The sequence below is a fragment of the Oppia nitens genome, unplaced genomic scaffold (assembly GCF_028296485.1).
Source record: "Oppia nitens isolate AA-2021 unplaced genomic scaffold, nextdenovo-longstitch-racon4-pilon3 scaffold3_pilon_pilon_pilon, whole genome shotgun sequence".
Taxonomy (NCBI): domain Eukaryota; kingdom Metazoa; phylum Arthropoda; class Arachnida; order Sarcoptiformes; family Oppiidae; genus Oppia; species Oppia nitens.
In genome coordinates, this window is record NW_026533221.1 from 525,966 (window position 1) to 543,157 (window position 17,192).

The following is a 17,192-nucleotide window of genomic DNA, read 5'->3' on the forward strand; positions in this document are numbered from 1 at the left end:
ATATTGAGTTAAAATTAAACTAAAAAATTTTTTTTAGCAATTTAACCTAAAAAATCTACATATAATATTGCATTTTTTTATTAAATTTTTTTTATCAAATTTATTATTAATCTATATATTTTGTTTTTGAAAATATAAATTCAATGAACTCAATTAAATTTTCATAAAATATATAAAATTTTTATTTTACAACATCAATATACATGTTAATATTGATAAATTGTATACAATATATACTGTATATATATATATTTTTATATATAAAACTAAATTTTTATCATTTTTCAAAATTATTGTGAAATATTCAAAAAATTTCATAAATTATTAAATAACTATTTACAATATTATATATATATATATACGATAAAAGTTATTACACAATATTATTTTGTTTAGATTTATTTGCTTTTTTATATTGATTATTAACTTTTGATAAATATAGATAAATAATTTATTCACAATTTTACACATTTTTGATATTTTTTTTATATGTTTATTATTTGATTATATAATAAATATTTAAATATTTGGTATTTTATAAACAAAAATATATAGATTTATTAGATTTATATTCAATACAATACGATAAAATGATCAAGGATAATTATTTTGGTTATTACAGTAATTTTGATAGTTTTAATATATATATTTTTAATTATAAAATAACTTAAATATTTTTATATTTAAATTAGTTGGTTATTGTTTTGCAATTTTTTTTTTGATATGCAAAAAAACAAAAATTGCTAAAAATATAAATTACATAATAATTATTTAATTAATTATATATATAAACTATTTTTAATATAACCTATGTAAACACACATAAATAATATTAAAATTGTTTAAAAATATATATAAACTAAAATGAAAATAATTTATTTGATGACATGTATAGTACAGTAGTATTTAAAATTAAAAAACTTTTTTTTAAATGTCAATCAATTGTCAGATAATATTGGATATAATTGAAAGTATTGTGAAATTTATTGCCTAAACTTTATTTTATATATACTGTATATAAATATTAGTTATAAATAGATTAGTTATATAAAACAGTATTTACACTTTTGTCCATCAATTTTACAATTGATTGATACCTAAAAAAATAAAATTTTTATAAAAAAAAACACGGAATCAATTCAAAATACAATATATATATAATCAAAATCTGATTAAAAAATACTAATATCACAGTATAAGTACCGTTATATTAGTATATAATTTATATTTATATATAGTTTATAATTAAAGTTTTTATATATTAAAAACTTTTTATTTTATTTTTGATTAGCCATAGCTATAGATATCTTTTGTTACTATCATTAAAGTGTCAAAACTATTGTTTAATATATATATATAAAACAATTATTAGTAATTTAATGTAAACTTTTTATATATATATAAATAACATATTGTATCGGATATTAGTTTGTAAAATGGTTTTTTAATTTGTTTATTTACTTATAAAATATTATTATTATTATTATTATTATTATTAAACCAAGTAAACATAAACATATCTAAAAATAGCTATTAATATTGAATCCAAAATAATAATAATAATAATAAATATTATTCACAACAATTATATTCAACTATATTTATTGACACATTTTATATCTATATTTTTATAATGCAATAGAAATACATTTAAATATTTGTTTTTTGATTTATTTTTTATATTTTATTAGATTAGACCTTCAAAAAAATTTTCCATAAATTTAGCTAGGTTAAAATTGCATGATAATTTAATGTACCAACAATATTGACTTATTAGTTATTAGATAGTTATAAAAAAATCTCAAAAAAACAATATTATATTTTAAATCTATTATTTACTGGAAATTTTTGTTTAATAATTTTTGTTAAAAAAAATCAAGTTTTTGTTTGTTTGTCCCAAAAATATTATATAAAGTTTTTAGAAAATAATATTTTCTAATAATTGTTTGATATAAACAATAGTTTTAGTGGTACTGTATATATATAACTTATATATATATATTGTCCTAACCATTAACCCAATTATACCTAATTTCCGTTTAATAATAATAATAATAATCACATCATTTGTTTATCAGTGAGATATCAAGTTTTTATTATAATATATATATATATATATATATATATATTATATATAATACTCTTAACTATAGACTATAGACTAGACATTGATATTTATTTTGTGATTTATTATTTGATATTAAAACAAACAATAATATTATACTATATTTTTTTTAAAAAAAATTAGCATTAACGCGCTAACAACAAACGTGTGCCATCGGCACAAATCGATGTATACCTTTGAATCCTAAAGTGTGCCGTCGGCACAGAGCAAATCAACCAATCAGAATTGATCGAATTAAATTTAAACTATAGTTGATTTTAAAAATTTATCCATATGTTAATAAAGATTTATTCTATGTATGTCTTTAATAAGCAATTATAAAATATGTTTAAATTTTTTCATTTATACTTAGTCACAAATTATAAAATGGGAAAAAATAGCTGAAGATGGTGATAATTAGATCCAATTATCATCTAATGGTAAAAATAGCTGAAGATGATGATAATTAGATCCAATTATCATCTAATGGTAAAAATAGCTGGAAATACTAATAGCAAATGTATAATTTTAGATCACAAGCTGATTTTACCATTAAATGATAATATGATCTATTCCTCAACTTCTTAAGCTGATTTTACCATTAAATGATAATATGATCTATTCCTCAACTTCTTAAGCTGATTTTACCATTAAATGATAATATGATCTATTCCTCAACTTCTTAAGCTGATTTTACCATTAAATGATAATATGATCTTTTCCTCAACTTCTTAAGCTGATTTTACCATTAAATGATAATATGATCTATTCCTCAACTTCTTAAGCTGATTTTACCATTAAATGATAATATGATCTATTCCTCAACTTCTTAAGCTGATTTTACCATTAAATGATAATATGATCTTTTCCTCAACTTCTTAAGCTGATTTTACCATTAAATGATAATATGATCTATTCCTCAACTTCTTAAGCTGATTTTACCATTAGATTATGCTTATGGGTTTTGCTAGTATGAGTTAACAATTTATTAATGATTGTGAAACCGTTAAACAATTTAAATTATTTCTAAATTTTGATTGGTTTAGTATTAATTCAATATCGCGAGCTATAATAATCGGGAGCTAAGGGTAAAAATAGCTATATTTTACAGGTCTAAGAGCGTTTTTATTATAATTTATATTTAAAGCCTATAAGTTACCCCCACATAAATAGTTATACAATATAAAATATTATACATTTATAAAAACAAACAAAATTAAATTTAATTATATACTTTCAACTATAGACTAGACATTGATATTTATTTGGGGATTATTTGATATTAAAACATTAATACTATCAATATATATATATTATATATAAACTTAACATTAATATCCCCCACATAATAGGTATACAATATATAAAATATTACACATTTATAATAAAAAAAATTTAAATTTAATATCTATTATATAATTTTTTTAGTAATAAAATTGCATATATTTTTTTGTAAGATATTATATTAATAGGTTAAAGGTTAAAGGTCATAAATATTGCATTTAAATTAGCAAACAATGATGTAAATGAAATTAATTAATAAATGATTACTAAAAAAATAATTTGAAATAAATGATTACTAAAAATAATTTGAAATAAATGAAAATTTCTAAGAAAATTATATTAAAAAAAACAAACATTGTATAAAATAATCCACAAAAAAAAATAATTATTAAGTTTTAAATAATTAATTAATTCAAACATTGCATTTCATTAGTCGTCATATCAAATGTCACTCATTATATAAAATTGATTTTTTTTGGTTGTATTTTATATATAATTTCAATATCTATTATAACTTATTATACATGTAGTGTAGATCTAAAAAAATAAAATAAATTATATTAAACTAGATTTTTAATTATTATCTAACATTACATATATCAATATAATTAGTATATATTTATAACTACAAATGTAATTATATTTTATATAATATATAAAAAACAAAAAATTAATTAATTAATTAATTAATTACAATACGCCCATGCTAAATTAAATGTCAATAAAAATAAATATAGATTATAATTATTTTTTTTAAAAATTTTTTGTTGTTGAAAATTATATTAATAAATATTAAAATATTTAATAAAAAATATTTAATTAAAAAAAAATAAATAATTATTATTATTTTAACAAAAATAATTATTAGCATTACATATATATTTATAACTACAAATATAATTATATTTATATAATATACAACAATTAATTAATTAATTAATTACAATACGACCATGCTAAATTATACAAATAAATATAGATCATATTTTTTAAAAATTTTTTGTTTGTTGAAAATTAAATTAATAAATATTTAATTGCAAAAAAAATTACAGAGAGATAGGCCATCAGCAGCGGGACTGGCGATGATGGCGGCGGCCAACAAGTTTAAGCCGTTCGGTAGTAGCCGACCGATAGCCGTACCGGCCAAACGGTCGACAATGCTATTCAATAAGCTTATGCATGCCCTGCATATAGCACTGGACAATGAGGTCAAAGGTGGTGGTGGTGGTTCATCAAAGGGTGGCCGATCGTCATCGTCATCATTGTCCTCCTCCTCCTCCATGTCCTCACCATCATTGACTTCATCATCATCAGTATTAGCTGATCCAGAGCTGATGTTACCACTCATACAAGAGGATACATCATATAGTGGTAGTAGTCATCCGTCAATGGATTTGCATCGTCGAGGCGACGACAAAAAGACCCGATACTGGCGATGCTATTTCAATGCTGTCTCATGTTTTTAATGTCAACCATCACACTGACCCCTTGACCTCCGACCCCTGACCCACACACACCAACCCACCATATCATTGATATTAATCTACTGTATCTCTAAATATAGTATATTATACCTGTATCTGTGTATATCTAATATGTTAACCAATATATATATGTTAAACAAAAATGTGTGTATATTTTAATTAATTATTTAACAAAATATATATATATATTATATAATTTTATAGTAAGTGTCGTACAATATATTTGCATAATATAATAATTACCTATTAATATAAATGTCTATTTAATTAATATTATTAATTAATTAATTAATTAATTGATTTTTATTGTTGTTTGATTGTGTCAAAAAAATAATTATGTAATAACTTTATATATATAATATTATAATTAATTGTATAATATTAATGTTTTTTGTTGTTGTTGTTGTTGTAAAACGATATTTATTTTATTTTTTAAAAACAATTAAAACAATCTCTAACTAATTCTAGTGATATATTTCATAATAATAAATAAATTTATAATAAATATATAAAAGTTAAAGTATCTATGTTTTGTTGTAATAATAATAATACAAATATTAAAAGTATTTAATATTATTATAAAAAAATTAAGTTTTTTTGTGATCAAACCATTTTTATTGTAAAACATATATATAATTTTTATTACTAACAAAAATAATTAATAAATAATAATTTTAAAAAAAATTTGAATCTATAAATTTTATAAAATAAAAATTATTATTTTATGTTTGTTGACAATTTTGTTTCAATAAATATTTATATATATATATATATAAACCCTTCAAAACAAAATACAATAACATTATTTAAAAAAAACTAATTAATTAATAAAACTAAAAATATAAAATATAAATTATTATTGAAAAAAAATTGTTTCAATAATATACAGTATAAAAAAAACAATTATATAAAAATAAATAACAATTATATATATATATATATATTTGCCACTCGCTGATAATATAATATAAACTAGTTAATTTTTTTATATTGTTTACAAATAGGTTTTATTTTTTAATTCAAATACCATTGACATGTTTTCATTTAAATAACAAAATTAGGCAAAAATATTAATAGTTATAAAAATAAGTTTTTTTTGTTGTTGAAAAACATCAACAATTAAAAAATAAAACTAATATTATTATTATTATTAATAATAATAGTAACCAACAACACAAAAAAATCAATGTTTTATTTAGTAAATATTATTATTATTATTACTGTATATTGTATTTAAAAGAAAATTATGTCAATTGTTTATAGTTTTTTATAATTAATAATTATATTATTAAAATAATTTCATTGTTTTAGACCAATAAATTCTTGACCCAAAATAAAAGGGTTAATATTAATAAATAGTTCAGATTTTATATTATTTTTTTTTTAAAAAAAAGTGTCAATACTTTCATATATATATATATATCAAAAATATAGGAAAATTTTTTTTATTATAGAGAATATTCTGTATATAGTTTTTATTTCTATATATTTATATTATTCTATATTTATATATATTTGTATAATAAAAACTTTATTTTATTTTTTAATAGATTTTAACTACAAATTATACTATAAATTATTAAAAAAAACTTAAATGTCAAAATTGAAATTAACAAACAAACAAAATAATAGGCTATTTATAGTATCTGATGATATATTAGTAGTAATGATATTGAAAAAAAATTATTTATTTACATAATAATAGGTAAAATGTATTTTTAATACATAATATAAATGTAGAAATTAAATAACAACAAAAAAAACTAGAAAAACAATACAAATTAATTTTGATTTGATTTTTTTGTTGAACAATTTATATATCAAATATATAGTATGCTATAAATATATAATATAAATATAAAGATTAAATACAAATCATTATACTATACAAAATAAAACAATAAGATATTATTGATAGTAATATATTAGAAAAACAACATTATATTATATTATTGTTTTTAATCTAACAGTATATAGGATTCCCACATAATATAAATGATAAATCGATAAATTATTGTTTGTATGTGTGTTGGATATGCACTGATTAATTGCAATTGTCTATACAGTAGTATACATGTATATACCGGTATATACAGTATATAATATCATATCAATATATAATTGATTAAGATTTATATACGATTTTTTTTGTTTGTTTAGTATATAACTTTATTTTAACAGTCAAAATGTTATATATATATAGTATATATATATACACTGATTGTTAATCGACTTTTTTGTGTTGTTGTTGTATAATAGAGATAATATTGAGAGAGAGAGAGAGAGAGAGAGAGAGAGAGAGAGAGAGCTTTCAATTATCACATTTGCATGACGTCTAACACAATAAACTTTATCATCAATACTACTACTACTACTACTACTAAATTGATTACTATTGCCTCTCTCTCTCTCTCATAGATTATTTTATGTCATAGATTTTATGCTTATTTTTTTTAATATATTAATATCATATACATGTATATCATGTATATAAATTTCTAAACTTATACCGGGAATCTACCCATTAGTTAGCTTTCAAATAATATATTATATTATAATAGTTAAAGTGTCAATAATGCATAATTCAATATTATTAATATATAATATATATTAATATATATAATATATAATATATATATATAATATATATTGTTAATATATATTTTATTATATACTGTATATATTAAGTGGGTGTCATATATTATAATATTAATAATAATAATAATATATATTCAATATTTATATGAATATTTTCAATTTATAGCTTCCGGGTATTATTATTATTAAATTTACACAAATATAACTTATTGCTAGAAAAATATATTTTTTACAAAAAACTATACAATACTATTATATAACTTTATTTTTGTTAAAAAAAATATATGTAGTTTTATATTATAATATTATCATCAAAAAAAAAACAAAAATATGATCAAACATATTGCCTAATCACTAACCAATAATTAGTTTGATTGAATTGCACCCTAAATAAAAAATATGTATCATTTATTTATTTAATGACTAATAATATATTGATGATAACAACAACAAAATAATAGATAAAAAAATTACTAATAATAATAATAATAACTGTAATAAATGTCTAAACTATTAATAATATATTCAATACTAAATATTAGTATTATTTAATTTAATTTATTATTTTCAACAACAAAAATTAAATAAATTACTATTTGTGTAAATGACTACTAAATGCTAATATTAATGTATATACAGTATATTATTATTTATATTAATAATAATAATAATAACTATTTAACTTTTAAAAAAAATAAATAATCAAATTATAATAAATAAAAAACTAAATAAAAAAAATGTTGGAAATATTTTGGAAATTATCGACGAAATTATCGGATATAATAATAAATATCTACTAATAATAATTATATGACTGTCCATCAGCTGATGATGATGTGGTGATGATATACCAGTCGTCGTCGCTGATGATGATGAGTACATCATTGCCAGTTGATGACGTCGACGAGGACTGGGATCACCGTTAGGATTGGATGATAGACACGGTATATACTCAGTACAGGCACTATCATCGCCATCATTGCCATCATAGCTACCCTTACCATCGATTTGTTGTCTAAGTCTATCAACTAATTGATCGCATAAATTGTTATTACATTTTCTATATAAGCGCCGGTAGTATTGCTGTTGTAGATCATTGTCTAGACGTTCACCAGGACTTAGATTACATTTATTTAGCTAATAATAAATTAAAAAAATACTTTTCAAAATATTTAAATATCAATTTAATTAATTAATAATTTTTACCAATTTTTTTAGACTACAACTACGCTCCCGTTGATAGCAACATAATTGACGGCTAGTTTGTGTTAAATTATTATTATTACTATTAATCATTACGTTATAATTATAATTATTATCAATATTTTTGGTTATATTCCACTTTCTAATTAGACAGTTGTCTAGTTTGACTACCGTTGACATACAGGTGCGCATCGATGGTGGAGTAGTAGTAGTAGTCATCGACTGATGTTTAGACGGCGGCGACGACGGCCGCGGCCGCGGAAACAATACGGGATCGTCCAGAATATCGACGACTTTATTTGACGGCCCGATTACGACGTCCAGATTGTCGAAACAGGGTATATATGATCGACAGGTGCCCGACATTGACGACTGATTGACGATAGTGTTTAGCTGTTGATATTTTTGGCAAAACTCGACGTTAGTATTCAGTCCCAATCGGGTCTGACATTTGTCAAATGTCTGGGCAAATCCTAATACATCCGTAAAAGTTTCGTAACACATCCGGTGCTATAATAATTGCATACATAAGCTTATAGTCAAACACTATTGATTGTTAGTATTTTAGGTAAAACTTTAAAAAAAAAAAAAAATGATATCTCAAGACTACTACAGTATATGATTAAGATTAAGGATATGGATCTACACACACACACACACACACACACACACACACACACACACACACACACACACACACACACACACACACACACACACACACACACACACACACACACACACACACACACACACACACACACACACACACACACACACACACACACACACACACACACACACACACACACACACACACACACACACACACACACACACACACACACACACACACACACACACAAATACACACACACAAATACACACACACAAATACACACACAAAAATACACATACATACACATACATGCATACATACACACACATACATACACACACACACACACACACAAATACACACACAAAAATACACATACATACACATACATGCATACATACACACATACACACACATACATACATATACACACACACACATACATGCATACATACATACACAACAAAAATATATAATACTAACCCCACCCCCCCTCTATAATTTTCTCGGTACAAAAAAAGGGGGTAACCAAACACAACACTTATTTTTGAATTTCCCTACCATAGAGACAACTACTACTAGTGCTCTCTCTCTCTCTCTCTCATCATTCAATAAGTTATGGGTTATGTACGGTATGTTTGGGGTGGAGGGAGGGAGGGATAGGGTCTCCTCCTAACACTTACACCTGGTTTAGTTAGATTTAAAGATCGGGTATTTCAGGGTATATACGGGGCATATATTGATAGACTACTATTGACACCAATTATTATGATATCTTATTTTTTTCGGGGGTGGGGGGGGGTGGATCCAATAAACCCCCACCAAAACAGGGAACTTACTATTCTTCTATGAGAACATTGCCTTTCTTTAGCTTTACAGCAACTGTCCTGATCTGTGGTAACTTTCATCATCACCTGATCATCATTATCATCAGCATCATCGGTGGTAAACACTGTTGATGTTTTATACCATTTTTTATCTAAACATTTATCGACAATTTTCACTACACGATTGCAGGCCTCGTTTAGTATAGGATATAACGGTTTAGGATTATTATTAGGATTAGGATTATTATTATTATTATGTTTGTTGTTGTTTTTATTATTTATATCCATATACTTATTATCACCACTGCTACCGTTACCACCACCACCACCACCATCTGCAACATAGTCATCGTCATTGACAATAAAAATATCCGATAGTATCATATTATTTGATAACAATGTAGACATTACTACCACTACTACTACTAGTATTAAGTTTATTGAATTGTTTAATAATAATAGATTCATATTTTTTTTAATTATTTATAAATCTAATTATATATAAGTTTTTATTTTGGATTTGATTTAAATCAACAAAAAAATCATTTATATTGATAAACACATAAATAATTAATTAATTAAATTATAAATCATTGTTTAGTTTACATTTTTTTTCTAAAGGTCTCGCTATTAAACATATATTATATTTAATTGATTTTTTTTAAACATTGATATTATTGTCGCACGAGTTATAACTATAACTATAAATTAAATTTAAAAAAAATTTAAATATTAATAGGTGAAAACAGTTAGAAATAAAACACAATAATTAATTATTAATTAATTAAATATTAATTAATTAGTTTTTTAAAAAATAAAATACAATAATAATATAGAAATACAAAAAACAAGTTTTTTTTAAATAATAAGTAAATCAAAAATTTAATTTGTTGTCAATTTTATTAATATCAATTTTAAAAAATATACATTATTTTAATAATACAAATCAAAAAAAATTAATTATTTAAAAAAAATATATAAATTATACTAAAAACATATTAAATTACTAAAACATTTTTCATTTTGTTTATTATGATTATTACTACTACTAAATATATAATTAATTTCTAATAATTACTAATTACATAAATAATAATTTATAATTACTGTCTAAACATATAATATTTATTGATTTTTATAACTTATTCAAAAAATAAAAAAAATAAAAATTAATAATTTAATCAATTCAATAATTATCAGGTAATAAACAATATAATATACAATATATTATTGTATATTATTGTAATAAACTGTATATTAACTAACTAATAAAATTATCTTGATTATATATATATGATTCATCAGTTTTAAAAATAAATTAATTTATTTATTTATAAATATAAAAAACTTTATATGATTGATAACAAAAATACAAATATTGATATTACACCAATATTAAGCAAATATTTTAACACATTTAAGCATAAATAAATATATTTACTAAAAAAATAAAATAAATTAATTAAGATTATATTAGTTTATTTATATTATAAATTTGATTTCACCCTCAGATATGTAATAATTAAATAAAAATTAGAGTTTAATTTAGTACAATATTGCATCAGTTAATAGACTATAATACACGTCAAATACTGGTATTTATCAATAAAATGTTAGACTATATATATATAAAAACATAACAATTTTTGCATTGAATTTATATGTTTGTTAACCACCGCTGAATTAGTCGGACATAAAAAAACAAACAATAATAAAGAAGAAAAATAGTAGACAAAAGTCGACAAAACAATTACAACAACAACTATGGTATGTATACTAATGGCCGGTCTATTACCCGAAACTACCCGATTGTGTTGGGCTAGTCATAAGCACCCGATTGTGTGGGGCCAGTCATAAGCACCCGATTGTGTGGGGCCAGTCATAAGTACCCGAAAGTTGTCAATACATTTGTTTAACTAACTCCTCTCTCTCTCTCTCTCTCTCTCTCTCTCTCCACTCTCTCTCTCGCACCCGAACCACACCCGATAGCCAGTAAAACTTGATGTCCAACGTAAACTACTGTCCCGATCGGATCGGGTCAAGTGTTGCGATCTACATCCCACTGAACCGTTGATGTTGGCCTCACTGTTCACAGGTCAGGTACATGTCTGGAATTACGACTCGCAGGAGTTGGTCAAAAGTTTCGATGTTTGTGGTCAACCCGTACGGTCGGCAAAATTTGTTAGCCGTAAAAATTGGATAATTACCGGTTCGGATGATATGATCGTACGGGTATTCGACTATTCAACCCGGGAGTTGATTCAATCGTTTGAAGCCCATACGGATTATATCCGATCTATTTGTGTCCATCCGACCCGACCCTATCTGCTGACCGCATCCGACGATAAACTAATCAAACAATGGAATTGGGATGAAAACTGGTCGCTAAGCCATGTATACGAAGGTCATAGTCATTATGTTATGGAAATTGCGGTCAATCCGAAAGATACCGACAGTTTTGCCAGCGCTTCGTTGGACCGTACGGTCAAAGTCTGGCAATTGGGTTCATCATCGGAACCGATGTTTACATTGGAAGGACATGAAAAAGGTGTCAACAGTGTTGACTATTGTCCATCGGCTGATAAACCGTATCTGATATCGGGTGGCGACGACCACTTAGTCAAGATTTGGGACTATCAGACCGGGACAGTGGTACAGATATTGGACGGTCACACCAAAAACGTATCGTCCGTACGCTATCATCCGCGATTGCCGATGATTATTATGACCGGTGCGGAGGACGGAACTATACGTCTATGGGATTCGGTGGCGGCCGACAACCACTATCGGCTGGAGAGGACATTGGACTACGGATTGGAAAGAGTTTGGTCCGTATGTTGTCTGAAAGGGTCGGATGCAGTGGCCGTCGGCTACGATGAGGGCAGTATTGTCTTGAAATTGGTGGACAGGGAGGAGGCGGAGGAGGTCAACATTGATCCAATAGGAGGCGTATCGGCTGATGAACTACTACTACTAGAAGATGATAATGTTTTACCATTGAGTTTGAAAGATAAATGAATTTATAATTAATTAATTAATTAATTATGATAATTAACTGATCATGTTAATTTAGTAAATTAAACTTGATACATTTTTATCTTTTTTAAAATAATAATAATTTTTTTAGTTTTAATTAATTCTAAAAAAAAACTTTTTTATCAAAACTTTTATATACTTTATAGTTGATAGTAAAGTAGAATAAATTTTTGTATTTTTTTTGTTAACTAAATTATAATTGAAATAAAATTTATTTTTTCATAAAAAACTATTAATTAATTAATAATTTTTTATTGTAATAATAATTATTATTTAATAATAAAAAATAATTAATTAAATAAATATAAAGTATTTATTATTTAATAATATATTTATTTAAAAAAAATAATAATAAATAAATAAATAATTTTTAATTGTAATAATAATTACTATTATAAAACTAAATTAATTAATTAAACATAAAGTATTTATTATTTAATAATATATTTATTTATATAAAAAAATTTGTTTTAAAAATACAATTAGAATAAACTGTAACATAGTATATGAATGGCCCGAAAGTTATTATTCATATACAATAGCCAAACAACACACAACACATACAGTAAACACACTATACTATAGACGACTAACTATACAGTACTTACACGTCATATACGGTAATCACTAAATGTTTGGCTAATAATAACAACACAATTGCATTGAATTTTTACATTACATTACATTAGACTAGACGTGTCATTACATACCCGCCGCTGAATAAGTGGACAGAAAAAAACAAAAACAAGTCATCGACAACACCAACAACAATGGTATGTATACTAATCGGGTGGCGGCCAACTAATCGGCGGCCGAACTACTCTCTCGATGTTATTAACTCTATCTCTCTCTCTCTCTCTATCTCTTAACTACCGCATCGCCCGACCGACCGACTAATAATAGCCACTAAAACTTGACGTCCGCCGCAAACTACTGTCCCGTTCGGATCGGGTCAAGTGTTGTGATCTACACCCGCTTGAGCCGTGGATGTTGGCCTCCCTATACTCGGGTCAGGTACATGTCTGGAATCACGACAGCCAACAATTGGTCAAAAGTTTCGACGTATGCGATGTACCCGTACGTACCGCTAAGTTTGTTAGCCGCAAAAATTGGATAGTGACCGGTTCGGATGATATGACCATCCGTGTGTTCAACTATAATACCCAGGAACGGGTCCACTCGTTTGAAGCCCATTCCGATTATATCCGATCCATTTATGTCCACCCGACCCAACCGTACATATTGACCTCATCCGATGATATGCTAATTAAACTGTGGAATTGGGACAAGAACTGGGCTCATACCCAGGTATTCGAAGGCCATACACATTATGTTATGCAAATTGTGGTCAATCCGAAAGATAACAATACGTTCGCAAGCGCTTCCCTGGACCGTACGGTCAAAGTCTGGCAAATGGGTTCATCGTCGCCGAACTTTACATTGGAAGGACATGAAAAAGGTGTCAACTGTGTTGACTATTGTCATTCGGGTGATAAACCGTATCTGATATCCGGTGCTGATGATCGGTTGGTGAAGATTTGGGACTATCAGACAAAGACATGTGTACAGACTCTGGATGGTCACGCCCAGAATGTTTCATCGGTTTGCTATCATCCGGAATTGCCGATTATTATGACCGGTTCGGAGGACGGAACGATGAGGATCTGGCATTTGAATACCTATCGCTTGGAGAGTACACTGAACTACGGGTTGGAAAGAGTTTGGACGATATGTTGTCTGAAAGGATCGAATGCGGTGGCCGTCGGCTACGATGAGGGCAGTATTATCATCAAATTGGGTCGGGAGGAACCGGCAATGTCGATGGACAGTTCCGGTAAGATTGTATGGGCTAAACATTCGGAACTACAACAGGCAAACATCAGGGCAATGGGTTCGGGTGGCGGCGAATCGGGTGATGAACTAAAAGACGGTAACGTTTTACCATTGAGTGTCAAAGATATGGGCAGTTGCGAGATATATCCGCAGACAATATCGCATAACTCGAACGGCCGATTTGTGGTCGTATGCGGTGACGGCGAATATATTATCTATACGGCACTGACCCTCAGGAACAAGAGTTTCGGTTCGGCCCAGGAGTTTGTCTGGGCACTGGACTCATCCGAGTATGCCGTCCGGGAAAACGGTACCAATATTAAGATATTCAAAAATTTCAAAGAAAAACAATCGTTTAAACCCGAATACGGTGCCGACAGTATCTACGGTGGCCATATGTTGGGCGTTAAATCGACCGCAGGTCTAGCTTTCTACGAATGGGATTCGCTGGAACTGATACGGCGAATAGAAATTGAACCGAAAAATGTTTTCTGGTCGGAAAACGGCGATCTGGTTTGCATAGCTACCGACGATTCGTATTATATACTGAAATATAGTCCCGAAGCTGTAGCTAAGGCCCGGGATGGCCGCAGCAGCGATACGGTTACCGATGACGGTATTGACGATGCTTTCGATGTTATTGCCGAACTACAGGAATCGGTCCGAACTGGGCTATGGATTGGCGATTGTTTTATTTACACCAATAGTGTCAATCGTCTCAACTATTATGTCGGCGGCGAAATTGTCACCGTTGCCCATATGGATCGGTAATTAATTTTTTATTTGTATAATTATCGGGTAATTAATCGGTAACTGATTTTTTTTCGATTTACAGAACCAGATATTTGTTGGGTTATATTCCGCGGGAAAATCGGCTCTATTTGGGCGACAAAGAGCTAAATATTGTCTCCTATTCGCTACTGCTATCGGTTCTCGAATACCAGACGGCTGTCATGAGAGGCGATTTTGCCGCTGCCGACCAAATACTGCCGTCGATACCCAAAGAACAGCGGACACGTGTCGCACATTTCCTGGAAAAACAAGGTTTCAAACAGCAAGCGCTGACCGTATCCACTGATCCCGAACACCGGTTTGATTTGGCCGTACAGTTGAGCGACACAAAGATTGCCTATCAGTTGGCACTGGACGCCCAAAACGAACACAAATGGAAACAATTGGCCGAATTGGCCACCACTTTGGGTCAATTTGATTTAGCTCAACAATGTCTGCACAATGCCCAAGATTATGCCGGCCTACTATTGCTGGCCACATCATCGGGCAATGCATCGATGGTCGAAAAGTTGGCCGATTCGGCCCAACAAAAAGGCATCAATAATGTATCGTTTTTATCGCATTTTATTTTGGGTAATACATCGAAAGCATTGGACGTATTGATCGAAACCAATCGTTTACCTGAAGCGGCATTTTTTGCCCGAACCTATTATCCGTCAAAAGTATCGGAAGTTTTGCAACTATGGAAAGATAGTGTAACCGCACGGACAAAGTCGGATAAGTCGGCCCAAGCATTGGCCGATCCGGTCGAGTATGAGAATCTGTTTCCCAATTTTGATGATTCACTGAAAGCTGAACAATATTTGAATGGCAAACGGCTGGTGGCGGCGGGCAATGATGGCCAACAGTATGAGCGGGCAATAAACTATCCGAACGTACCGTACAATCACGAACGTAATCCGATCGAAGAATGGAAAGCCGAAGCTAGCGGTGCTGTCTATAGTCCGCTACCACACCAACAACAACAACAGCAACATTCCCGAAGTGCCAGCAAAGAGAGTGTCGACTTCGAGGAAGCCCTGTCTTCGTTGCCCAAAGACAACAGCAAAGGCGGCGATGTATACAATAGTAAATCGGCGGCAGATGTTATGGACAGTTCGTTAGGCGATTTAGACGAAGACTTGGATAATCTGGACATCGATGATGTCGACGTTGATGTCGATGTAAGTTGTTTTTCATAGATATTATATATATTACAGTAATAATAATAATAATAAATGATTTTTTTATTGTCTTTTTTTTATAGGACATCAACATTGATGAGGATCTCCTAAGTGAAGACTAATTGAATAATAATTTTTTTTCAAATTTTAAAGTTGAGTTTTTTTTATAAAAATGAAAATCTCTTTGACTTAGCAATTGATATTTAAAAAGATAAGATAAAATAAATAAAAATAAACTATAATTTATAT

General features: G+C 27.3%; 3 protein-coding genes across 4 annotated transcripts; 2 read left to right on the forward strand and 1 right to left on the reverse strand.

Moving 5' to 3' along the window:
- Positions 1–7,400: 7,400 nt before the first annotated feature.
- Positions 7,401–10,573, reverse strand: LOC128958956 (putative uncharacterized protein DDB_G0279653). The gene is made up of 4 exons (XM_054304925.1): positions 10,132–10,573; positions 8,677–9,183; positions 8,237–8,607; positions 7,401–7,404 (listed from the first exon to the last, which is right to left on the reverse strand). Exons 1-4 carry the CDS (start codon positions 10,525–10,527, stop codon positions 7,401–7,403), a joined length of 1,278 nt encoding a protein of 425 aa, XP_054160900.1. The 5' UTR covers positions 10,528–10,573.
- Positions 10,574–11,720: 1,147 nt separating this feature from the next.
- Positions 11,721–13,152, forward strand: LOC128958869 (coatomer subunit beta'-like). Its single transcript, XM_054304826.1, has 2 exons — positions 11,721–11,886; positions 12,109–13,152. The coding sequence occupies exons 1-2, from the start codon at positions 11,884–11,886 to the stop codon at positions 13,135–13,137; spliced, it is 1,032 nt and encodes a 343-aa protein (XP_054160801.1). The 5' UTR covers positions 11,721–11,883; the 3' UTR covers positions 13,138–13,152.
- Positions 13,153–13,719: 567 nt separating this feature from the next.
- Positions 13,720–17,154, forward strand: LOC128958868 (coatomer subunit beta'-like). Of its 2 annotated transcripts, XM_054304825.1 has the most exons (5): positions 13,720–13,775; positions 13,845–13,928; positions 14,059–15,755; positions 15,824–16,943; positions 17,027–17,154. In XM_054304825.1, exons 2-5 carry the CDS (start codon positions 13,926–13,928, stop codon positions 17,063–17,065), a joined length of 2,859 nt encoding a protein of 952 aa, XP_054160800.1. In that variant the 5' UTR covers positions 13,720–13,775; positions 13,845–13,925; the 3' UTR covers positions 17,066–17,154. The 2 variants fall into 2 exon arrangements, with proteins under 2 accessions (XP_054160800.1, XP_054160799.1); XM_054304824.1 differs by lacking the exon at positions 13,720–13,775 and having other exon boundaries at positions 13,784–13,928.
- Positions 17,155–17,192: the final 38 nt, after the last annotated feature.

Coding starts and splice junctions, on each gene's coding strand:
- LOC128958868 (XM_054304825.1), top strand. Junction 15,756..15,823: donor ACCGTTGCCCATATGGATCG/GTAATTAATTTT, acceptor TTCGATTTACAG/AACCAGATATTTGTTGGGTT. Junction 16,944..17,026: donor ATGTCGACGTTGATGTCGAT/GTAAGTTGTTTT, acceptor TTTTTTTTATAG/GACATCAACATTGATGAGGA.
- LOC128958956 (XM_054304925.1), bottom strand. CDS start 10,527: ATGTCTACATTGTTATCAAATAATATGATACTATCGGATATTTTTATT. Junction 9,184..10,131: donor AATGTTCTCATAGAAGAATA/GTAAGTTCCCTG, acceptor CAATTATTATAG/CACCGGATGTGTTACGAAAC. Junction 8,608..8,676: donor GTTGTAGTCTAAAAAAATTG/GTAAAAATTATT, acceptor ATTTATTATTAG/CTAAATAAATGTAATCTAAG.